Raw genomic sequence first — 26,472 nt, 5'->3', positions numbered from 1 at the left:
ATACAGCACAGGAATAGGTTGTAAAAGATCTAGGAGGCATGTAATGTTTTCAGAATGTATCATAGCAACCTTTTTCCTGGCAACTGACAACTGAAGGAATGTCTTTAAGGCTAGAAAGACTTTCTTCAGCTCCAACGTTCTTAGGCGAATGGATTCTCCTGATCAATGTTATTAAGTGCTTGGGTTGTGGCTGTTGTAGTGAGCTCCCCGACTGAAATCGCAAGAGCCTCCTGTGACTGAGATCTATGGTCTTGGGAGGTGCATGAGGCACCTAAAGAACAAATTAAAGGGAGCACATCCAAGACCGCAGGAATAGATGGACCAGCTGTTGAGCAACTGATCCAATGCTATCCTAGGTTCCGCTACAGAGATTACATGTTCTGTCTGATCCGCAGATTCATTCCAAGCACAAAACCCCCAAATTACTGAGATATCTATAATGACCAGAGTCATGGAGCAGTTCTTGTGGAAGAGATCCATGGTCTCTATTATGGCTGATACTCTCTGTGATGGATGGAAAGTGCTCACAGATAACATGTCTAAAATAGTCCCAGTGAACTGAAACCTCTCTGCTCATAATAGCAACAATTTTGCAAAGCTTCCACACATTTACACAGCCAGATCCTAAAAGGGTCCCCTAAACTTGAAGCCATCTATATAAGGGTGACAGTGGACCTTCTGCAACCACAGGAATGCCACCACTAGGCCTGCAGTTTTTTTAACAGGAATCCTGGCCCACTAGATAATGTCAACTGTTGGAAGACGAGTCTAACAAATTACTCACCTTAGGTAACACTCTTTATGGAGGATACTCTCTCTAACTACAGATTCCTCACCTGTAGAATATTCCACAGGTGCCAGAATGGATTTGCAAGCTTTTCACAGAGGTGTTCCAGCACGCTGCTAGGTGGTGTCATGCGGCTCTGCGTTGAATTTGTACCACCCCGGAAGCGACAGAGCAGACTCGCATGAAAGTGCCATTCCTGGGCCCCATCAGTTTCCTGTATGACTCTTTCCATGCCCTGACATGAACCGCAAATCAATTGGAGGTACAATTGTGCAGATTTTAATTTGGGACTTTTTTAGAGGACGAAAAAGAGCACTCCATAGTGAGGTGGGAGGCCAATGAGGAATCTGTGGGTAGACAGAGTGTCCACCAGAAAGAGAGTATGCATTTGTGTGTCTCAATGTCCCTAACTGAATAGAAACTTCTCTAGAACACCTTCTAATGGAAAGGTCTAACAGCCGATTCCTCACTCTTAGAATAGATACCAAAGCAATTGCTTCTCAGTTGGAGGGTCTGTGGAATGGGCTCAGATCAAAACGTCCTGCAGGACTGAACATTCAAAAAGCCCTTTCCATCACACCTGGCTGTCAAGGCATTTGTACTTCATGAATGTGTGCACTGATGCCCATGTCACAGCATGGCAGATGTCAAGACTGTCACTCCATGTGCCAACTCAGAGGTGGCAACCTTGGCCCTGGTGGAATGGGCCCTCAGTGCTTCCGGGGCTCTATTTGTCCAAAGAAAAACATATCTTAATGTAAAGGACTATCCACCTTGACAGAGTTGTTTTCTGTACCGCTTTACCTTTACGTGCCCCTGAGAACCCCACAAAAAGCTGATTGTCCTCCTGATGATCTCTGGTGCGGTTGATGTAAAAGCTCAATGCTCTTTTGGAATTTAGTCAATGGAGTCTGTTCTCCACTTTCAAGCAGTGGGGGTAAGGCAAAAAAAGTTGGATAAGTGATAGACTGCCAAAGGTGAAAAGGAGTAAAGACTTTTGGCAAGAGAGCTACCCTAGTCCAGAGCCCCAGCTTGTTTGGAAAAAAGGTGGTGGAGGCGGGTTGCACACAGGGAGCCTAGAGCTCACTCATGCAATAGGCCAAAGAAGTTGCGACAGGAAAACAGTCTTTAGTGTCAAAAGATGCAAAGAGCAGGTTTTCATTGGCTTGAAAGGAGTACACATGAGAAACAGCAGGTCCAAATTAAGGCCCCACAGTGACATCACAAAAGGTTTGGGAGAGAACAAGTATGTTAAACCTTTAAGAAACCACATTCTAACAAGTGATTTAAAAAAGGATGTTTGATTAAATCACTGACCAAAAAGGGTGATAAATAACCTTTAATAGTGCCTATCACAAGTCGAAACTGCTCCTAGGATGCTTGTTTCCGGTCCAGAGAGGACCTGGCTTGGCAGTTCAGGCTGGACTGTTCCCATGAGGCACAGGTTCAAGACTGATTTGCATGTGGCCAGGTCTAAACAGTAATGGCATGGTGAGCAAAAGAATAATGGATTTAACCCAAATCTCTTGACTGAGGGTGATTGTTTTGATTTGTTCTGCATTGCGTCCATCAATTGTGTGTCTTTTGCTTTCTTGCCCTAAGTGCGCCAGGTATGCCCAGACGTGGGTCCTGGACTCACTGTGCCACTTGAATCAAGCTATCCTGGCTGAAGAGGGGTGAAACTCCAAAACCAGTCCTAGGATGCTAGTTTCCGGTCCAGGGAGGACCTGGCATGGCAGTTTGGGCTGGACTGTTCCCATGTGGCACAGGGTCAAGACTGATTTGCATATGGCCAGGTCTAAACTGGGGTGGCATGGTGAGCAAAAGAATGATGGATTTAACCCAGATCTCTTGACCGGGGGTGAATGTTTTTATTTGTTCTGCATTCCGTCCATCAATTGTGTGTCTTTTGCTTGCTGGGCCAAAGACACAACAAAGAGTAGCGGTCCGTGGAGGGAGTTCGGTGGGGCAGTGAGGCAGGGCGGGGGAGGGGCAGTGTGAGGAAATGTAAACACCGGAATATGGATGAATAGAGGTAAGTATACATTTAAATGAATAAAACGAATTTCGCTGCGCGCGCTGCATCGCATTTAGCGATGCAGCGCGCGCAAAGGAATTCGTTTAATGTTCCCTTCACACTGTGCAGTAAAAGACTGAAGTATGGTGTACTCTAAAGCAAAAGCAGTTCTGCACACCCTCGCTTCACTGTCAGGAGATAGTGTGTTTGCAAGTGAGGTGATCGTGCTGCTAAAGTGATACTCCTGACAGCTTCTCCTACACGTTAGATTTTAATACTGCTATTTCAAAATCACAGTGAAACTCATCGATCAAAGAAAGAAAATCAATTAAGAAACAAATGTAATGAATTCCACTCCACATCAGATCCTCCTCCTCTCTTCTTGAATTCTGGAAGAAACTGAAGACCTACCTATATAATTAACTAACCTCTCTTAGGCAGAGATAGGTAAACATCTGCTCACCGCCAGGATAGTCTTGCGGGTGAAGGTGCACTTTACAAATACACATAACATAAAATCAAGTAAGCGAATCTATGAAAAACCCAATGCAGGAGAATCAAAGTCTCACTAATGAGGTCCATCAAGGCTATCTGGAATTACTTGTGTTTATGGTCAAATGGATGTGGCCTAGCAATCAAGGCATCACTGAGATGATTTGCATTTGGTTGGTCCTTGTCTGTAATCACACTATGAGCAAAGGAATGATAAAATGGACTGCATCCCATAGTAATTACTCACCCCGTCTACCCATGTGTCTAGGGGGTAGTATAACAGAAGTGTGTTTTTTCATTTAAAATCAAGCCAATTGTAATCAGAACATTTCCTAAACTCTATAGATCCATAAAAAGGGAAAATAGGAAGGAAGGTGGCTGTGCTAGATAGGCATTGGCTCGACAAACTTGAAATGGTAAAAGCACCTTCAAAAAAGGCAGTCGCTTTCTATAAACCTTCAGAATGAGGCACATGTTGAATAACCTCAGATTTGTCATAGAAATAAATCTTACTACTCATTAACATTTATCATCATTTTATCTCATTGTAAACCCTTATGTTGTCACGCCCAAGACGTCAGGGAGCAACTCAACAAATACAAAATATATTTGATCTGCCATTATTTTCATGCAGTAAGTTTTGGGGTAGTTTTAAGGGAAAATTACCTTTTAGTAGGTAACCTTGTGAGAAAGGTGTAAGTAATTACTGAATTCTCTTGAAATGCTTGAATAGTACAATAGCCACATTTTTCAAAGCTACCTTAGTAAAGACAGCCACAAAACGAATAATTGGATTGCCAACATGGTAAATTCAAGGGTCTCAGCAATGAGTGGTGTCTTTCGGAAGGACCAGGTGGAGGGAATGAATGCCTCACAATCCTAAGGGGATGGGGCTCATAGAGGCGCACACAATAGCGACACCCTGAGGCTGAAGAAATGATTCTCGCTATTGGAAGAGGCTACTGCTATTAGTTTCAGGTCAGGAAGACCAGGTACCATAAGAGATAGTAAGTAATAATGTTGATACATGACTCGTTTATTCATTGGGACACTACTGGACCACAAATGCTTACCATGAAGCTGACCATCAAAACTTTCACTCGAGACACTGCCACTGTCCTCTTCTGGGCTGTGACGGTATGTAGAGCTGTAAGGATCTGAGCCGACCTGCTGCAATATCTCTAGACGCCCAGGCTCCACCACCTAGAGTAGCATAGGTAAAAGAAAGATAAATATGCTGCATTATATATTCTTGTCCTGTTTTCTCTTTTTCTATTGTCCAGATTAGTTTTCTATGTAAAAAAAAAACTTTAATATTTAGGATTCAAAATGGCAGGAGATCATCATATTTATAGGGTAACAGAAAAAATTACTAGACTTAGCATAGAGGAAAGTTGTGCTCATACTCAATTCAGTTGTTTAACCAACATCAAGCAACTGAAGGTAATTTCACTAAGGCTAACATCCCAATGAAATTTCACTTTACAAACATTTGAAAACTTTAACAGTTTTGTTGGCAGATGATGTAGTCCTACTTTCAAAGTTCATTTGACACAGGTCTGGAAGGGTGTTCATAGTTAATATGGTTTCAAAAATATAGTTGGTCTTTAGTATTTTTGCCAAAATATTGTGATGTGCAGAATATCATAATATGGCAGGTAACAGCATTGTTTTACAAAAAACATTTATCAATAATATCAACGTGTTCAATATTGTTTTATTTACAACTATTGTTAAAAATATTGTATACATTTTCTAGTGATTTTAAGTACAAGTGCCATACTTTGACATCTTTTGTATCGTTTATTTGTAACTTTTAGTATACGTTTTTTGGTTTAGCAGTATATTAAAAAATATATGTAATTTTTGGGGATTTTTTGGGTTGGCATATTGTTGCATTTATGGGGTAAAATGAAAGTGTTTGCAATATTTGTATTTTAATATTTAATCAACTGTTATTTGTGTGTTAGATTTAATGGGCAAAATATTATTTATGTAAATTATTTTTCATATTTGTGTTAATTTTTCTATTTGTTATTAACATTTTTAGTGTTAATTTGAATTTATATATAATAGATGAATATATTCTGTTAATTCATTTACGGCTGGTGGGTTTACAGGGGAAAAGGGCTAAGAGTATATATGTTTTTTTAATTATTTCTTTGATTACCTTATTTCTAATTGGTTAACCTGTTTATTAAATATGTAAATTACTATAATTAATTTAAAAAACGCCTATGAATATTTGGTTGGACTGAACAAATGTAGAATATATATTTGCTATTATCATTTTAATTATTGCTCTAGTAAAATGATGTTCATGTATGTTATGTCCTAGAAAATATATAATTATTACTATTTTGGAGTGTTTTGTGAGTATGTAAATAGGATTGGTAAGTTTATAAATATATGTTTATACATTTCAAAATGTATATATTAATTATCAATTGGTGAAATCATTAAGTTATTTTGTGAATTATGTATTCAAATATTTTATATTGAATTCATATATTTTTGCTTTGCTTCAGTTTTTAATTTATTTATACTTTTTAGTTAAGTAGTACTTTTTAATTTCAATGCCTATTTTTATGTTTAGTATGAATGTTTATATTTGTAGAATATTTTTAATTGCTATTTTTTGGTTATGTTAGTAATATTTCTATTTTTAAATTTACATTTGTATGATTAATTAATGCATGTTTGATGTATTTAGGGACAAAATATTTGTGATATTTTAATGTTTATATTTTTTATATTTAGTTACTTGTTTTGTTTAGTTATTTATCAGTCAATCAATCAATAAGCTTTATTGCGACAATACATGTCATAAAAGCCTTTTTGCATTAAAGATAAATATATAGAGGTAAAAAAGGAGTGGTAAAAATATCATACATACATATGCGAATAATCATAAAATATCAATTCCTCATAATACAATGGGGGAGAAATGCATGTCATAAAAACGGCAACGTGTATAAATAAAAATGAACAAGAACATTAAAATAGTGGGCCAAATCCAATGCATAAGGATAATATACTGGTTCCACATCGTGAAGTGAAGGGAATTCCACTGTGTGATTTAAACAAACTCAATGATTTCAGTTAGGTTCCACTTTTTGTTTCTAGCTGGTTTGCTAGAGTAGACAACAATTTTGATCCATTGGTGCACATCCACCTTAAAAACTTAGCAATGGGAATTGCAAAGTGGAGTGAGGGATCTGTACACAAAATTCTCAGGGCAACGTATCTGTGTCTAGTACCTAAGTCCTTACAGAGCTGTGCGAGCCAAGCCTTGCGGGGCCTGCATAGGCAGGACAGACAAACAGCACGTGACAATACGTTTGAACAAGCTCTATGCAATGGGGGTACTTATTGTCAACAGGTAAGGACAATTTAGCAGTAAACAATTTTAGTGGGAGGGAGCCTACACTAAATTGAAAATAACGTTTCCAATGAAGGGGCTTTGAGATTGTGTCCCAATAGAGCTCTAGGCTTGGGCAGGGTTTAAATGTTAGAAATCTCCCCGTCAGTGTGGTATTTTCACTTATTCTGATAATGTTTTGCCCAACCATATCCCAATATCTTTCCCTGATTTCTTCTTTCTGTGGAAACCGAGTACTAGATAGGGCTTACCATGGATTCGGAATTCCCATGCTAATCAGAGCACCTTTGATGTCACGTGGCCAGCCAATTTTATGAAAGTGGTCCACCGCAATGACATCCCTAAGAGCATAGTTATTTTTGTTCTATTACTTGTGTTATGGAAAAGTAAATTGGATTTTTCTAAAATATTAAATTTGTTCTAGTGCTAATGAAGTTGGATTGGGAATAGTAAGTAACATCCTCATAAACTTCAACACTGTCCCTACTGTTGCACAGTTTGAAGTTGAAATAGTAAGTCTGACCAATTAACGGTCCACACTTCCCCTACTATTGCATGGGTAGGAATGGGAATAGTAAATCTGACTGCTCCAAAGACAAACATTTCACCAAAGTCTAATACTTTTCATACTGTTGCTCAGGTTGGAGGGGGGATAGTTAATTTGATCTCTACAAACTACCAACAACACCCCTCTTGTTACTCAGGCTGGAATGGGAACAGTTCACGTGTCCCATCCAAAGTCCAATACATTTCCTACTGCTGCCAAGGTTAGAGTGTGAATAGTAATCCTGACCCCTCCAATATACATCATTATCCCTACTGGTGCTCAGGTTGGAGTGCAGATAGTAAATCTGACCTCTCCAAAGTCCAACACATTCCCTACAGCTGTTCAGGACTTAATTGTTAAATCAGTGTAGTCATAATGATATGCTTATGTAAATGTATTTTAATGCTTCTTAGACTGGAGTTACAACTGTAAATATTTCCCCCTTGTATTTAAGTGGTATATACTTTCATTAATGTTTGACAGATTTCATTTATAGCAATATTTGTGAATATTTTCAATTATTTTTATTTACATTTTGTTTAATGTTTTCTATTTGTTTTTGTATTTTTAGACATATTCTTTAAAATGTAATTGAAAAATAATTTTGTATATTTGTTTTTAAATGTATATTTTAAGCATTTATTTGTTTTGTGTTCAATTTGACAGATTGCTAAAGTGGGGGTGAGTGGGGGCGATTGAGATCAACTTGCACTATTTTCTCTTTAGTTCAGTGGGGCTCTTGCGATAAGGGGGACTGGAAGAAAAACATATGCAATGTCTCAGAGAATCAAAATAGCTTGCCCCTAAGACCCTGGATACCACCACCTGCTTGTGTAAAGTGGGCCCATGGCACGGTCTGAAGTGGTGGAACAGGTGTGGTGCAGGGTGCCTGACTCCGGACCACGGGGTTCATGGTTCGATTCCTGGTGCTGGCGGTAGGTTAGCCCAGCACCATGGGACTCTGGGCAATACCTCGCTTAATCTTCCCAACGGCCCCCAGCGCCGGGACACCTCTCCGGAGGTAGCTGTGTGCCTTACAAATGCTGGTATTTCATTTCATATGTTACAGGAAGGGCCCCCACTTGTTGAAGACTAGTTGTAGCTCTTCTACAGCTCAATGTTGTGGGGAAGAACCCAGCTTCTTGAGATAAAAGTTGGGATCTTTTCCGGGTTGTATTTTTTATATTCTAAAGGGTTCTCATATTGTCTGCTCTTATGGGCACTCCCTCATTGGAAATCTGGGATATAACAACTTTACAGACAATCTCATGGCCCTTAGCACCAAGACGTTGATATGAAATCACGTATCTTCTGCCTGCCACTGGTGGAAAGGACTTGAAGATGAACTTGTCAGTGCAGAGGGATGCATCAGTTGTGAGATGGAACTTAGCATCTGCGGGTCAGTTCACCAGGCCAGGACCTGTTTGGCTTTGGAGAGCAATTAAACCTACTTGGCTTTGGAGAGAAACAAAACTATGTCAAGCAAATGACTGGTATCCTGCCTCAATTGAAAATCCAATTGCCCTTGGAAAGGATGCTCTCACAGGCGTACTGAAAGAGAAGAGTGACACAGTATGACATCATCCCCAGCATGGTTTTGAATTTCCACACTGATAGTCATATCTGTTTGCTGTCACCTCGGACCAAGGGGTTGTTGCCCCTTTCCTATGATACACACGTTTTGAGAGTAGTCATGGAGCTGTGTAAACCCAAAAATATGATTTGTTGATGTTGTGTTAGGATTAACACTTTCCTGTTCAGGGCAAAAGCCAGACTCTTAGGGCAGGCAATATTGGAGTTTACTGCATGGCTTGTGCATTAAGGTGATGGACTTTTAATGATCCAGTCACTTAGGTAGGAAATCACTCTTACTCCCTGCCCCAGTGGGTATACCTTCACTCAGGAGACCATTCTGAAGGACTGTTTCTATCGTTGAGCGCCCTCAGATCCAGAACAGACATCCTTCTCCTGATTTGTTTCAGCACTCGGAAGAACCTAAAATTAAATCTGTGATTGTGTTGGACGTTGGGCACTAGATCAAACAGCAATATTCTGAAGAAGTTTTGTTATCTTTACCTGCAGGACTTCCATATTTAAGTGACGCTACTCTTTTGTTGGTATTAGAGGTAGCTTGGACATGAGTTCTATGGTGTGAGCATGCTGTGTAATATCCAGAGCCCAGCAGTCTGACATTTAAAGGTACCTGGTTGAAAGTAACCCCGCACCTCCCCTCCCTACTGGCCTGGATGTCAAGGTGGACTGGGCAACCTGAGAAGCTAGGCCCGTCGCACATGACCCTTTAATTTTGCTTGACAAAGAGAGGGAGCACCTTCCTCTTTGTTGAGCAGCATCCACCTTACTACTTCAAATTACCATACTGAGAGCAGGTGGATGGAAGTTGTTAATAGTATTCCGACTGGCGATAGGATCGGAAATTGCCGTAAGAGGAAGATGAGCATGCTTGTTGGCCTTATGAGTCTCTCCTCAGATGAATGACATTGTTTGTGCTGCAGTGAGCCAAGAGAACAAGCTGTGCCTGTATCCAACTTTTTGGCTTGTAATGCATGTTTTCATGCTTTCCAAAAACACTGTTGGCCAGCAAAAGGCAGGTATAATACATTGGAAAGGTGGATAGAATCGATTGCCATGTACTTTTTTGTCATGTCTGGCTATAGGTTTCTTGCTTGTGACTGGGTTTTTCCAGCACATCAGAGAGAACATAACACCATACCCATTACTCCTAAGATGAACCCAAAGGGACCAACTTTCAGATATTAGGTGCTGTTACTAACCATTTATAGTCATAAGACATAGCAGAAACCAGTGGAGGAGGCCCACAAAAGAAAGATGGTGAGGAACAAAGACGGTGACGAGGAACATCTGAATCCAGTGTATAAAAGATGACCAGTAAATAAATGAGCCATTAACAACTTATTTGTCTTCCCTCTTAGAGTTCTTTGATGCAACCCATGGCAACAAGGGCACATCAAAAAGACATGACATAAGAGGCTGCACCACATGTCAAAACCAGCAGAACAGGCCAGAAAACCCAGAGCACAGCCTACATAACACAAGCACCCAAAAAGGTGCACAAAGGCAAGCAACAGATGCCTCGCGACCAGTCTAGCTGAAGAAAAGAGAACCCAATAGATAACCACGGCATACCACCTTCTTTACTACACCGCACAAGTAAGGAGTGAAGTGGAAAACAGGCAGAAAAGCCCCACAAAACTTGGGGGAAAGGGAAGATCTCCGAGAGTGTCAATGGAACCCTAATGGACAGGGAGGAAGCAAGACAGAGTCAAAATAAACTAGAGTGTCTTCAGGTCCATGGTTGGCTAACAAAAAAACAGGCCAAGAAACAATCCAATAGAAAGAATGAGAGGCAAAGGTCAAAGCTGCTGTTCACCCACAGGTGGGAGCCCACAGGTCAAGAGCAGAAAAAACAAGCGGACCGAGACTGCAGGAGCAAGAACAGAGTAAAAAGTAATTTAAAAAAAAAAAAATGCAAGCAACTAATAAAGAGTGATTGTGTTGATATCCGTGTGTGCCCAAAAAAAGTACCAAAATTGTGGCATCCCAGTGGAGCACCTATCAAAAGCACAGAATGCTAATAAACTGGTTAAAATGTTGGTTAACAAAGGGGAGCGATTTATAAGAGGCTAAGAATAGAGCGGCCAGGTGAGACACAACTACTGGAACACCCCACCCTACTCCTCTCACCACAACCCGATGGAAGATGGGAAACAGCGAGCATAGGGATTAGAAAATCAAGGATGGGAGTAGGGAGAACAACAGACCAGCACCATTAAAGCTAAATGATGGAAAGCTAGAAGAATATACATCCACAAGGACAACTCGCAACAAACCGTATCAGAACCCAGCCGCTATGCCAGGAATTGAAGGAAAGATCACTAGCAGTCACCCTTCCACAGAAACTGCAGCAATATGGAATTTAACCCACCAGCAGGACAGGGAGATCTGTGAAAGCACAGGCGTTCCAAGGAAAAACCAAAGGTGCAACCTCAACAAGAATCTTAGCAGTGAAGCAAATCAGGGCAAAGACAAGGCTCCAAAGGTACCCAAACAGACACTGCAGACTTGGTAACGCCACGAGAAGCCACCAGAAACAAGGGTGGATATGTCATAGTTTAGAATTCAACGCAGAGATGTTACAAAAAACAGTGCCTTTGCAAGGAAGCCAGAAGGGACAAGTGGATGCCAAAACCAGCACGTATCTGACACAGACCTGCACCAGATAGTCAGAGTTGCAAAGGTCACAAAATCTCAGGGCAAATGGCACCAAATCCACACAAGAAAACAGGCAATGCACCTGGCCCTGATCAATATCAGAGATCAGGCACAAGCATGAAAGGTATGACAGAAGGCCCATAACCCATGTCCATTATAGGTCAAATTTTCCAACGACCTTGGATGGGAAAGACAGTGCATCACTTAGCAGAACAGATCCAGTGAAGCACTCACCAATGGCAGGCTAATTTAAAAAGCAGAAGAGTTTGTACCAAACTGTGACATCCGAAGAAGGGTGTAACAGCCGCTGGGCCAAGACTGAAGTCAATACCACAGAAGTGGAAAGAACAGGTGCAGACACAGGACCAGACCAATATATGGCCTGATCTAAAACCAAATCATCAAGGGATTGGGCTTACCACAACACATATCCCTTAGCACAGTCAAACTGGTTCCGAGTTAAAAGAACCAGCAAAACCTGTGTAACTGAGAAATGTAATCTCAGACAATTTGCACAGAAAAAAATATCAACAAGCAGATGTATGATCACGGGAAGAGTAGGGTAGGGTTCCAGCAATCTGTAGACATAGACACATCAAATGAGATAACCGACCGACAAGCAGTGCTACAAGCTGTACATGCTTAAACAATACCCGCACAGCTCAGGACCACAGTCCCGCTTTAGCAACGGGATAAAGGTCTAATGTACCCTGCACCAGCTCACCAATGCATCTAATGATGGTACTTAGTTAATCACACCTCACTTATCTACATTCTCCTGATGGTCAATCAATTTATGTAAACTGTCCGCCTTTTGACTCAGCTTCTCCTCAGCCTGATGGCTTTCAAACGTATCTCTTCTTCATCAGACCTTTACCCCATTTTAACACCATTGGGCCTCTGTTGGATAACCAAAGAGTTGCTCTACAGTGCTTGGCCAAAAGTAGGCCCAATGTGGCAAATGTGTGTTGCATTTGTCCTTACTCAGGTTTAGGTATAATGCTCAGTGGGCAGTGCTGTGATAATGTTTTAAGTCTGATGCGTGCCACTTGTTTAAGTTGTGATACCGCATCTTCCCAGCACACCAACAATATCCTATACGTCCATGCCAGATGCAGAAATGTTGCATCTTGCTTGTCACATCCAGGACAGGTCAAAATCCTATTGAGGTATTTTTTGGTTGATCTAGTGGGTGCAAGGTACATATGGTGGAGGTAGTTTGAGTGTGTCACTTTTAACCTTGCATTACTTGCAACCTCTTGCATCTGCATGCAATTTCTTGGCCAATCCGCATCTGTCAAGGAGGTTGGTAGGTCTCCATCCCAAGCTTCCAAAATTAGCTTAGCTGAGAGTTATAATTGGGATGTCGGGGCACACTGGCTGCGGTGCCACTGCACCTGCAGCATTAGTGAGAGCTATGCTGAGTGGGAAAATAGAGTCACTCCCCTTTCAGTCCATACTGAAAATAAAACAAAAAAACTCAGGAGACTGTGAAGCCCCTCTTTGTGATAAAGTCACCAACGTGACCAAATATCTCAAACAGTAGGCTAGGAGTGACTACCCATCATAGATTACATAACAGAAGAGCAAATTCATTAGGTAATGCTTCTTATTTCACGACTGTTATTACAGCACTACAAGAGCAGATGCAATAATACACTGATCCAGGAATTATAACCCCCAGCAGTTAGTAAAGAGGTGTTGGAGCTATAGGATGAGCGAGGCGTTCCAGTAGAAAGTAAGAGATTGGCTGATCACCTGACTTGCATATGCAGGACCGGTCTCTGCCCTTTCAGTCACGTACACATCGTGAAGAGGAGCGGTGCCAAAAAGGGACTTACCCACCACCACACAAGCAGCATGCCTACATGGGACCTAGGTTGATCCGAAGCAGAGCCAATGCTGATGTCAACTGCATTTAGAAGCACACAGTAATGTGTGCACCAACCCCCACGGGGCACCAGCAGGTGGATGGACTGCAGCCAGAAGCAAGTATGTACCCACTAGCAAGTCAAAGAGTGAATAGGCAAGGTCAAGCAAGCACAGGACCCTGCTCCAGCAGCAGTGCCCTCCTTTGCAAGGAAGCACCTTCCAAGCAGGTCAGCAGCAAAAATATCAGTCGCCCGGTAACTAGTGATTGTGCTCCTATTTACAGGGGACATGAAGCATGCTGCCACAGAAAGCCTTTGGAGCATGCTCCACTGTGCACAGACAGAGCCGGAAAGTACAAGGCACTCATCGCTGACCTGGAAGTATGGAGTCTTACTGACACACGCAACTAGCCAACTGAACAGGTCTGTTACATATGCAAGATGCCAACGTGCTCATTCCTAGGCTGAAGTGTTTGCCACTTCACCCACGATTGTAAATGTGGAAACCCCTAGAGGGAGACAGATTGAGCTCTCTAAAGTGAAGTTGCTACTGGGCATGCAGGCCCGCAGCCAGAATCTGACCCTCCCCAGCTACAGCCACTGGTTTGTGGCAGACTCCAGGCCTACGCTGTGCAACAAGCCACATGCTAAATCAGGGTAGTGACATCAACAAATGGAATATACAATGATAGAGAAATGAAATAAGCAGGTGCTTACTTCCAGGAGAGGTTACCGCTTCCAGATGGAGGCAGAAAGAACGGGTGAGGCTTTCGGGCTAAAGGATCCTTTAGGTAAGAAGGCAGGAATATCACACTTAGAAAGCAAAGAATGATAAATTCATAAGGAGGACAATAGAAAACAGCATTCTTCCCTATTATGATATAGAGGGCTATTTGTGTGAAGTGCAGAGTCAGAACATGTATGTGAGGACTTTGAAGAGGAAGACTGGTGAGGGGTATACATTCTACTGCATATGATTCTCAGAGAATTCTAGTGTGGAGAACTGAACCATCAAACTAAAATAATTTGAACGAGTTGTCAAAAAGGTAACACCAAAATATACATTATAGATACCATCAATGCAGTTTTCCATGGGATGGCATAAGCTGAAAAGTTAAACTGAAATTCATTAAACAATAAAGTTGTATGTGGTAGGATTCAGATATGAATACTTATGCTGCAGATCAACCAGGTCTCCTTTTAAGAAGAAGATTAGCACTTATGAACTCTACCATCGAAGCGGAACCTATTATTTTGGGTAGGACTCCACTCATGAATCTATCTATGGGGCCTTTAACCTATTGAGCTGATGATCTCACAGTACTTCATCAATTCCATCAAGGATTTGTTTTTGGAAGGAAGGGTTCAATCATATTAGTCTGGTCTTGGCAGCATTGTAGCTATTGAAGATTTATTTACCTCTTGTTTAATCTTTTTTGCCAAAGGTGGCATCCCACTGCTGTCCTCACTATGCAGTCTAGAAATGAAAGAAAATGTAAATATGTTAGGGCTTACTTCAAATAACAGAGAGATATACATTAGCAATTGAGTGTCGTCATCCTGCTCAGATACATAACACTTTCCAATTATAGTAAAACAAATCCACACAGATAGGCCCACGCTGATTTAGTTATACTGCACCACAAAGCACAGATAAGCATGATCAATTAGGTAACACTTTGCAGCAATATGTAATTATATCAGTGGTGCCAACATGTCACTGTTTGATTTTTCCCAGCGAGCTTTGATGCACTGTGTATAAATATAAGAAAAGCTGCAGTAGTCTAACACAAACCTCCACTAGTTAGTCAATTTAGAAAAGTGAAACACAAAGACAGACACACACAAAATAAACTTGTGTTTTTCTGAAGGATACTCCTACCTGCATACTCCTCCCTCCTTGAATCTCCTTTCCTGCACATGTAAGGTGGTGCAATGGCTCTGGCTCGACTCTTGCCCATTTCCAGATATGATGTCACAGAGCCACACATGGAGATACCCGATGCACTGTCTGGCCATTTTGCCACGCTCCAATAGACGGAAAGGATACTGCTGAAACTGGCAGGGATTCTGTGCAGAAACCTAGCATGGAAGCCGATTACTGAACAGGAGGGGGGCTTCTTCTCAGAAAAGGAAGGTGAGTGGATAGGTGATGAATCTGCAGATAGATAAAGTACCCTTCAGTAATATTATTACCACCGGTAACTAACTTGTTCTATTCATGGATACTTGTATGTGCAGATTCCTCACTTTTAGATGAATACCCAAGTCGTGCCCCACAAGGGGATGGGTCTGAAAAGATGATCAAACCAATAACTCCTGCTGCACATACCTGGTACAATAGCCATCCGTGTACACTTGAGAGTCAAGGTAGTAATGTCAGATACAGTGTGGACCAAAGCCCATGTCGTACCTCAACACATACAAAACCAAGATGTACAGACCGAAGCATATCTGAACAATCTCAAAGAAGAAGTCTTCATATTGCAAGAGTGAGCTGTGATGCTTTCTGGGGGATTTTTCTTGAGGAGGGCCTGGCTGTACCAGCATTGCTGAAGAAGAGTTGATCATTGAGTACTATCAATGCAGCAATTTAGATCTCTACAAGGATCAAGACTGCATAGCCTTGCTTCCTCCTTGGAAGTGTGAGATATTTTAAGGAACAACTGTTCAGAGGTTTGAAGAGTGAACCCATAAGTAAGGTGAGGAGCAGATTAAGGTCACACTGAGGGATAACAAAAGGTGAAAGAGGAAGCATGTAAACCCACGCTTTCAAGAAGGGCATCACAAGTGATTCGAATAAAGATGGCTGATCCGGCAAACAAACAAAAATGTAAATGGCAGACAAATATCCTTTAAGGCTGCCCAAAGCAAAGTCTTGCCAGGCCATAGAAAACACAATGTGCAACACACGGAATAAACTTGCTTTGAGGGGTCCACCTCTTCCTCTACATACTAAGACACAAAAAAGGACCACCAAGCAGTATATACAAATATGGTGGCAGGGCAGTTGGTCTCTAAGACAATGTCCACCTCCTCCGAAGGTATGTCAACAAAAATCCAATTGTCCTATTTAAATTCCAGGCATGAAGATGGAGGCTCTGGTGATTTGGATGAAGAACATACCCCTTTCACTAAGACAGGAGGTTTGTCCTAAGTGGAGGCAGAAGAGGAGAGCTCAGAGAGAAGTGTGGCAGTTCTGAATATCATATGCTCCTCGACTTGTCTGCCACTATCAAGATCTTCTGCACCCGTTTGTGATGTAGCTTTCTCAAAGCATGAGGAATCGAAGGGCTGGGAAGTGAACATACAATGAAGCTGGAAGTTCCTCGCAATCACCCAGAGCCCCTCGCAGAAGAAAATGGATACTGCAGAACAGTGGGCAATGAGAGTTTTTGTGCGTGTTGAAGAGGTCCAAGGAAGGAGTGCCCCAGAGGGCGAAGATGGCCCAGACCACCTCCAGATGAAGATGCCACTGGTGCTCATGAATTAAGGGAGCAGGCCAGATTACTGACCATCACCAAATCATTGTGAGCCTGGACACAATGCCACTGCCTCAATGCCTCCAGCAGAGGGACTGTGAGGCAACATTTATTTGTATACTTCACTGTGATAACCTAAGTACGACCCATACATACAGACATTGGTCTAGTGTTCACTGTGCCTCTGGAACCATGCTGCACCTGACTGATGAGCCCCAATTAGAGTGAAACCAGCTTTGAGTTGTTTGTGTTCCAGTTCATAGAGGACCTGGCCTGGCAGTTTGTACAGGACTGTTCTTATTGGAGCAGGGCCAAGATGGATTTGCATATGGCTGGGTCCAAACTGATGTGGCAAGGTTTGCAAAATAACGATGGATTGAGATGCGTACCCACACAGATACATGTGGCTGAGATTTTTTAAAAAAATTCCATCATTAATTTTTGTATATATTTCACGGCAATGATGTAAGTGGCATGGGTACGTCTAGACATGTGTTCCATGCTCAGTGTAAGTGCCTCTGGTACTAAGCAACCAACTGGCAAGCCCCAATCAGGGTGAAGTCGGTATTGGGTCTCACATGTTTCAGTACAGGGAAGACCTGGCAGGGCAGTTCGGACTGGACTGCTCTTATTGGGGCACCAGGGTCAAGACAGATTTGCATATGGCTGGGTCCACACTGAGGTGGTATGGTGTGCAAAATAATGATAGATTGGGATGCAGCCTGAGTAATTACCAGTAGCTAACATTAATTCAAGCATCTATCCATCACTTTTTTTATATACTTCAGTGCAAGGACCTAGGTGTAATGGATATGCCTAGATATGAGTTTCATGCTCATATTGCTACTAGAACCAAGCTGCACCCGACTGATAAGCCCTTAGCAGGGTGAAATCAGTATTGGGTTGCTTGTGTTCCAGTTCAGGGAGAACCTGGCCTGGCAGTTGGGGCTGGACTGTACTTATTAAAGCAGGGTCAAGAAGGGTTTGCATATGGCCGAATGCAAACTGAGGGGGTATGGTATGCAAAATAACAATAGATTGGGAAGCAGCCCAGAATAATTACCAGTGGCTGAGATTTATTCAAGCAGTCCATCCATAACGTTTTTTGTATACTTCCCTTTTTCAGAGGGAAAGAAATTCCTGCGGGAAAAAGAGTGGACATGGTCTGTCCAAGATACGAAGGAAACAGGATGGTTGAAGAAGGTGTATCCTGAAAATCGACAGTGTATCTACTCTTGATGATCTAAGGACTTAATGGTCTTAAGTCAAGAACTACCAGCATGTCAACAAAGAGGATACCCGCCTTGTTCCCTTCCCCCCATACAACGCATATGCCCCCTCGAGGGTAAGTTAAAAAGATTTGTTGGGAGAAGTTGGGGAGGATAAAGAAGATGATTTCTGCTAGTGTTTTTTTGCATCCTTTGGCGGAGCTACGCCCTCTGTAGCTATGAAAATAACAGTTTGAGTATTAGAGAGACAGGGAGGGCAGGTATTGCAGATAAGGCTGACCCTTAGAATAACCCCTATACTCCCCGTACTGTTGGTGGATCTGGGAGGCTAGGGGATCCAAACCCAGTGAATGAGCCATGGCAAGGTCCAGCATGAATCTCTTCACACAGAATAGGCTTTTACACCAAACCAGTGAGAACAATCGAAGGAGGCAGGCATTCGCTTGGCCAGAGTGCCTCCGGAGAACCCAGCGGAACACATTTAGTCATGACAGTGTGAAGCCACTGGAACAATCTTAGCCCTGCCCACCAAACCCACAGGGCCATGGCCTCAGCAGAGAGCCTTCTTGGAATCAGTAATCTTGCCAGATATGCATCATCTCGGCAAAGTGGTCATGAGAATGGTCCATGAGGTTGGGTACTAGCAGTGGGGACATCTTCCAATGGGCACAGGAGTAACAAGCCAAAAACCACATGGCCGTGGAGGAACTTGATGTCCAAGATAAAAAACTTTCTTGATCATTGCTTCGATTTGTTTTCACTCTGTCTGGAGAAGTAGAGGGAAAGAATTAGGAATGCGTTTCAGACATAAGGAGGTCTGGACTACCTGGATTTCAGGCAAATGGTGAGCAGATAAGAAAAATCATGCAAAACCATTCTGATTTCTTAATGTGCAGCTGATCACCATCTTTATTTGATGTTGAAAAATTGAATGACCAGGCAGAGACACAGGCATACTTGACGCTGAGATACAGAATCAAAATTCAAAGGCCCTGATTACAACTGTTCCGCAGTCAAGTGCGATATATATTTATTGCACGTTATAACATCCGACCCTTCCGGGGCTAGAAATTATTGGGGGCAATAAATAACACTAGGGATTATCAGGGCAGGACGATTACTGAGGTCAAACTATGAAGCACATAGCAGGAGCATAAGCCAGCTTGTCCCATACAACCAAAATAGAAGAGTGAAGGCAAGAGAAGCTCTGTGGTGAGAAGATGAGCCTTATTCTCCTTTGTAAAGAACTGCAATAAAGGAGGAAATTTCCTTTGCGGGTGGCAATTTTCAATGCGGACGGGCCAGACACTCAGTTCTAACCATGTTCAGGAGAAATGTCCAGCACAAGGGCATTTAGTAAGGGCAAATAAACACCCCTATCAACATCTAAAGGAGGAAGACAATTTGTCCGCTTCACTACAGTTGGTCTTATCATTGTTGACCATATTACGCATCTGTATAGAGTCAGATCCGTTCCAAAATTATCATCCAAGCCTGCAAAGCATAGTGCTCTAAACAAAGGCTTGCAAATAGGCTCATCATTCAATAAAGCCTGAAACTATTTTTTGGCCTTTACTAAAATGGTGCTTAGTTTTTAGGATTTTTGCTAGTTCTGAGGTTGGGTCTAAAGTCGGGAAGCAGATCCGAAGACAGCACAAACTCTAGCATCAGAAGCAAAGTCTTTGCCTTCGGAGGTGGACTGGGGCCAGTCAGTGCCAGAGAAGGGTTTGTAAGGGAAGGCCCCGTTGAGGGTCCTACAGCCGTCTTGGGGCCAAACGCTGCCCAGAGGGTGTTGAAGGAAGGCTAAACATGGCCAAAGTCTTTGTCAAATATACCACTTGGCAGGGTCAGTGACAGCGGGCATAAAACCCAGTTTAGGCGTGGAGATGGTACGGAGCTTGTCCAAGGTGCTTATTCTCCAAAATAGGGGTAGGATGTGAAGACAAGACCAGAGTCAGAGAAAGGCACTATCGACTATACAAACTCACCTGTGAAAAGGAAGGATGCCCACAGGAGGAAGCATCTCTCTTGCAATGCTTATTATACTTTTGATGGGTGGACTTCTCTTTTGCGGGAGCCCACTAAGGATATACCTGTGTGGAAAAAGACCATGGCCTGCAGTGGGACCTGGAGCATTGACAACAGTGCCATTTGCTGCTGGCCCAGGGAATAAAGAAGTTCATTTCTCACTCCTTGATGGCATTGGACTGCATACAGCTGCACTTCTCATAGACCTTGGAATCATGCTTTGCCCAGGCAACAAAAACAGACGTTGTGGGAGTCCGATATCGACATCTGCTTCAAAACAAGAGTTACATCTTTTAAAGCTTGACACTTTTATGAGTGATATGATCCCTAAATTACTGCGAATATAATTTTTTAAGGAGAATTAGAATGGGAAACAAACTCCAGATCTGTATTGAAGGGTGTATATAAAAGGTAACTGACGGTATGGATTTGTGATGTCATGTCCAGAGAGGGGTGGGGTTAAGTTGGAGCCAGACCACCACACTGGCACGTGAGAGCTATTTCAACTTTTCTGGATCCTGTGTGGTGACTGGTGGAGATTCAAGAGATGAGGAATCTGCAGGTAGAACTATTCTTAATAAATGTGTTTCCTTAAATCTTTTTTAACGCCCAAATGGAAAAAATGAAAGATAGAAAGGTAGTCCATTTCAAGACCTCAAATTTGACAATGTAACTGAAGTAGTTCTAGTACCTCATTGGTCTTTGTACTGGCAAGTGTTCCATTTATTTAAAGGGAAAGGTAAGATCCTCATTTCAAATGGATTACCATCCTTAAGACACTAGCACGGAGAGATGTTTATGACTTCAATTAAGATTCTGATGATGGAGCCCTGATAAGCCACCTTTTCTTCTCCATCATGAAGTCTTAATTGGTATTCATAAATACTGGCTATTGTAGTGCTGGAGCGGGTAGTACAATATTTTGTATACCCCCCCATTCTGCATGTTTATATTAATACGAATAATCAATTAATTGTAATATTATTAATTTGTTTGAAGTGATAACTCACCAACTATATTAACAAAAGAATTACACGTGGGAATTGCACTTTGCATGGCTATATTAATAGTGAATTAACTTGTGTACGCATATTAATAGTAGAAAATTAGAATATTGCATGTTATATGTTGCTTTGGTGATGTATTTGTGATTTGTGCTTTATTCAGTGAGTATAAACCGCTCTGAGTGCTGCTTTTGCTAGATAAATACACACACATATGGGTATTAGCAAGGTGATAACATTTTATTAGTTATTTCTATGTTTTAATTACGTTTTTGTGTTTCTTTTGCTTAAGTTGACCATTTCGGCCTATACAAGATGGCTGAACGAGACGTTAAACATGACTGCCCTGACAACATGAGGTTCTGGGTGAAATGCGCAGGCGTCACCGCCAGCAACAGTGGCCTGGACCTGACCCCGGGAGAACATGTACCTTCCAAGGACGCTCCGGGAACCCATCCAAGACTAAAGACAAAGCTCAATTTAAAAGCCGGAACAAACAAGTTTGATGACTTCATCATTCAACACCCTGAGAACCGTACCCCACCACCCCAAGTTGACCAATCCAGACTCTCTAAACCCCGATCTTGATACATTTTGTTATTATTTTCATTATAAAAGTAGGTAGGGAATTGAACTATCTACCACTTTTCTTTGACGAACTCAATTTCCTGACGTTATGCTGACGGAGAGGACGGTGACACTGCAGGACAGCTGTTATCCTGAATCTTTGAAAGACTGAATTACGGCCTAACTTTGCTGAATAAAATTCTTCTTTGACTGATTGACTTAGAGGACGACTTTAGCCAGAACAGGTAAATATGATGCTCTGAAATGATGATGATGATTTCTAATTTTCTTGCAATATAATTTAGATAAAGAATATTTGATTAATTGACACATGTGTTGTGTCGGTTATTTGAATAAGAGAAATGTGGTATGGAAGTATTGTATAGATAGACAAGCATTATTCATTAAAAACCAAATATAACAACTAAATGATCCATCTCCTTGTGAGAGGGATATCTTAGGAGTCTGAGGGCAATGTGTTTAAGGGTAAGGTAAAGGTATTACTCTCATGTCAGCGTTTGAAAGCGTATTTTCCCTCAGAATACAGATCAACGGAGTGTAAGTATATTGGTGTTATGGGCCCCACCAATGAATGTATTTGAGTGAATTGGATGCCGAGGTAGTTGGTCTGTGCCGAAGGGGGAATTTGACGTTCTGCGCTGCATCAGTTTTCTGGTAGCAAGACAATGGTTTTCATTGTTTTGGTTAGGTGATTATTTGCTTGTAAATAGCATATTGATTATTGGTTATTGATATTGATTTATGCACTAACACTCTATGGTGAGTCGTGTTGAGTTTTATGTTGTTTGCACGGCTTCTGGGACGTAGGAAGTCGGAAGTTTGTAACGGTTCCGTAGTAGAGCAGAGGTAAGCGCTGTTCTCAGGAAAGACGGAATTGTTGTTATCCTGTAGGTACACAGGAGAAAACGTGTGATGATTGAAGTTGCACGACGCATTGTCTGGGTTCGATTCGGTGACATCGCCGTGTGTTGCCATTAGAGACATTTTCTGTGTGAGAGAAGTGTGTATGATAGCGAAGGTTACCTGTGAAATTCTGGTCTTAGGTACCAGGGATCCAACTGGCATTCCGATAACGCTTATCACTGGAAAGGTAGTAGCTATTCTCTGAGCTTGCTAGAAGGGCAAAGTAGAGGGAAGCGCTGCTTGGTTAACGTATGTCATAATTCTGTAGTAGGACAGACTGTTCGTTGTTCTCGGGAAAGACAGGATTCTGTGAAAGTGCGAGAGCGAAATAGCATTCAGGTTAATTGTGAAACTCTGGGTTTATTTCTCAGGAGCATTGGGTCTCCAACTATGTGTCTTAAATACTAGAGAAAGTTAGCTAATGCTTGTTAGAAGGGTGAAGTAGAGGGATGTGCTACTTTATCAACGGATGTAACGATTCCGTAGTAGGGCAGAGGTAAGCGCTGCTCTCGGGAAAGACGGAATTCTCACCAGAAAGGTCTATTGCTATTCTTTGGTTAGCGAAGCGGACAACGGAGACGTTTTTATGTTGTTACTAACAGAATTGAAGAAATTGAAACAAGCTTGTGGAGCAGATTTGTAAGGGAGGGGTAGACAGGAGAAGGAGCTGCCGCAGCGGCTGCTGACGTCAGAACGACTGCGCTGGGATTGGACAGTCGGTCAGAACTGTAAAACGCTCCAGATTGGTGCGTTAGTGTGCGCCGCGCTAGGAGTGGAGAAATACAGGGTGACGTAAAACGCTCCCTATTGGTGCGTTAGTGTGAGTCGCGCTGCGATTGGACAGAGTAGTGGTACAGTCGTAGGGAGAAACTAGTGAGACACGAAAGAAAGGAAAATGTATTACAAACCACCAGAAAAGGAGAAAAAGTCATGGTTTGGTAAAATTAAGAAGAGGTTTAAAAAGGATAAACCGATCTTAACTAGGGAAGGATAGTTACTTCCTCCACCGAAAACCCCTGCATCATTAATGATTGCGAAATATGGATATCACACCTGTATTTGGTTAGACAACTGGGTTAAGTATACAGAGAAGGACGGAGTGTTAGCTTTTCCAGAACATGGTTCATTCAATTTGGCTGTTTTGAGAAATTTGAGAGAGAAAATTATTAATTTAGAACCAAGACCTAGACTGACTCCATTTGAGGCTTTGACGGAGTGGGAAGACGAAATGCATGACCGAGAAAGACAGAGAAATGGTAGAGGATATAGGTACTTGTTTGGTAGATCGTACGGACATGAGATGCATGATGATCGAATGAGAAGGTGGCGGAATGCGAGTATGACTGAGGGTATGTTTCCCGTAAGAACTGCAGGAGAGAATGAAGGACGAAAGTGTGTAGAAAAGAGGCATAATGTGGAGACGAAAGGGTATGGAGTGAATGAGTCCGAGGATGATGTTCTTGATGATATGTTTTATAAAAATCCACCTCCATATCGACCAGAACCAGAAATATTAACTCCAAGTGCCCCAATGAAAGAAACAGTACGAATCATAAAATCGGAACCAGAGTTCCAAGATTTGGGAAGAAACAATCCTATTAGAGAGGTAGAAAAGAAGTCTGGAGGAAAACTGGATGGAGAAAATTCAGCAGAATTAGCTAAAACAACCCTAGAACTAACGGAGAAAATAAGAGAATTGACTAAGAATCTGAAAGCGGTGACTGTACCAGTAACGATAGGTCCAGTAATGCCTATTTTTGACAAGCAGAAAGACAGCGAACATTGTTTGACAGTCCCTTATAAAAGTAATAAACCGGTTGAACAACCAAGAATGAGTCAGAGTGAGAATCCATGGCGACAGACTATGAGTATGATTGAACCAACATTTTCAAATAACCCGTTTGTATGTCAGAACTGTGCACAGAAACGTATGACAATGATAGAGAATATGTCAGAAACACAAAAAGATTTTGGACAAGAAATGTAGAGAAGTCAGTAGGACCATCTACAGAGGAGTTGAGTGAATGGTTGATAAGCTTGCAAAAGAAAGACAAGGAATCTCAGTCAATAGATGTAGCTAAATTACGAATGGTTCTGGAAGAATTAATAGTAGGAACTATTCCGACAGAGAAGTTAAAAACCTACCAAGATGAGGAATTGTTATTTCTGTGCAAAAGCGTAACATGGAGAGCGAAAAGTCTTCATGAAAGATTAGAAGAAGTGGCAAATGAGATGGGTATTGATATTGACAGGGTAAAAGCCTTACAGAAACCCTATCGAGTAGATTTCACCGAAAAAGACATTGAAAACATGAATACCACAGGACGAATAGGTCAGATTAAGGATATAATTATTTTGTTGAGAAAATGGGGAGATGTGGACAAATGGAAGAGCAGATGGTATCGTAAGCGAGACGAAGTTTCAAACAAAACTTTTTCAGCTTATCCTGTTAGAGAGAAAGAGAAGGTTGTGACAGAATACCCTATGAGAGAGATTCCAGGAGGAGGATATGTGCATGTCTCATGGACTAGACAGGATATTTTGTCATTTACGAATGACTTCCCTCGACTGCGTGAAAAGCCCGTCGAGTGGTATAGACAGGTGGACAGATTTGTGAAATTATCCAAAGTATTGTGGATTGATCTGAATAGCCTGTTTGACATAATTGTACCAGCAGATCGATGGAAAGAATGTAAAATAGTAATAGATTGGCCAACACAGGAATACCCAAGGGATCCTAAGACAGGAGCTCCAGACCTTGAGGTAATGAAGAAATATGAACAGGTTATGGCATTCCTGAAGAACAAGGTACCCCCTAAAGAGACGGATTGGGTGAAAATTGACAGAACACATCAAGAAAGCAAAGAAGCAGTACATGTCTATTATGAGAGGTTAATCTTAGCTTTTAAACAATTCAGTGGAGATGAAAATTTGAGTGACAAGGATTTGAGTCATTTCGTATACAGGTTTGTATATGGTCTTCATCCAGAAATTAGTGAAATGATCAAACAGCATACGGTAGATTGGCAAAACAAGAAAATAGACGAAGTATTGAGACATGCTAAATATTTTAGTGATGAAATTGAAGCAAAACAGCGACAACTAAAAGAGAAGGCAATGTGGGCACAGGTAAAAGTAGCAGAGAGACAGGAAGCACAATTAGTGGAACAAGCTGGGTCAAAAGAAAGATTTAATCCTGGGAAAAATAAAGGGAATATTGAGGAAGCTAAAAAAAATTCCGTGTCATAATTGCGGTAGGATAGGGCATTGGAAATCTGAGTGTAAGAATCCACCAAGTACTAATGATGAAAATTCATCCTTGAATCCACAGGTGCAGAATGAGGTGAGTGGTCAACAGCAACGACAACAGCAGGGTGTAACACAACAGAATCGGGTGCCAAAACCACCTTTTCCACAGAACAAAAATTGCCAGAAGTATAGTAAGGAGAATGGATTCTACAACAAAGAACAGGTAAATAAGCCGCAACGCACTAGCGCTGCTTTGCAGTATTGGCTGCAACGCGATGAAAGCGATTCAGAAGAAGGTTATTGACAGTGCCGAAGGGAGGAAGCAGAGTGCGTACTTGGCGCAACTCTAGAAGTAGACCAGACAGGCCCATTTGTAGATGGAAAAGTTAATAATGAGAATATTACTTTCCTAGTTGATACTGGTGCTACTCGATCAACTGTTAGATCAGCTGATGTTAAGAATCTTCCTCTCTCGGATGAAACGATCCAAGTAGTTGGGGTCTCCAACAGACAGATTAAAACTTACCTTACAGAACCAGTGAAAGTTAGTATAGGGAAATTTTCTGAAATGCACAGATTCGTAGTGTGTGACACTAGTCCTGTGAACTTGTTAGGTAGGGAGTTATTGTGCAAGATGAATTG

The 26,472-nt window shown here is 41.8% G+C and overlaps 1 protein-coding gene across 2 annotated transcripts in view; it reads right to left on the bottom strand.

Annotated features, from left to right (window-relative positions):
• The window catches only part of NAB2 (NGFI-A binding protein 2), a 127,345-nt gene that overhangs the window by 12,331 nt on the left and 88,542 nt on the right, over positions 1-26,472 (bottom strand). For both annotated transcript variants that reach the window (XM_085600972.1, XM_085600973.1), the window contains exons 4-5: positions 14,767-14,824; positions 4,370-4,499 (exon numbers count right to left, since the gene is read on the bottom strand). In XM_085600972.1, the coding sequence (XP_085457098.1) occupies positions 4,370-4,499; positions 14,767-14,824 (188 nt within the window). The remainder of the gene's footprint in view (positions 1-4,369; positions 4,500-14,766; positions 14,825-26,472) is intronic.

The sequence above is a fragment of the Triturus cristatus genome, chromosome 4_2 (genome assembly GCF_964204655.1).
Source record: "Triturus cristatus chromosome 4_2, aTriCri1.1, whole genome shotgun sequence".
NCBI classification, from domain to species: domain Eukaryota; kingdom Metazoa; phylum Chordata; class Amphibia; order Caudata; family Salamandridae; genus Triturus; species Triturus cristatus.
This window is presented reverse-complemented; position numbering and strand designations above follow the sequence as displayed.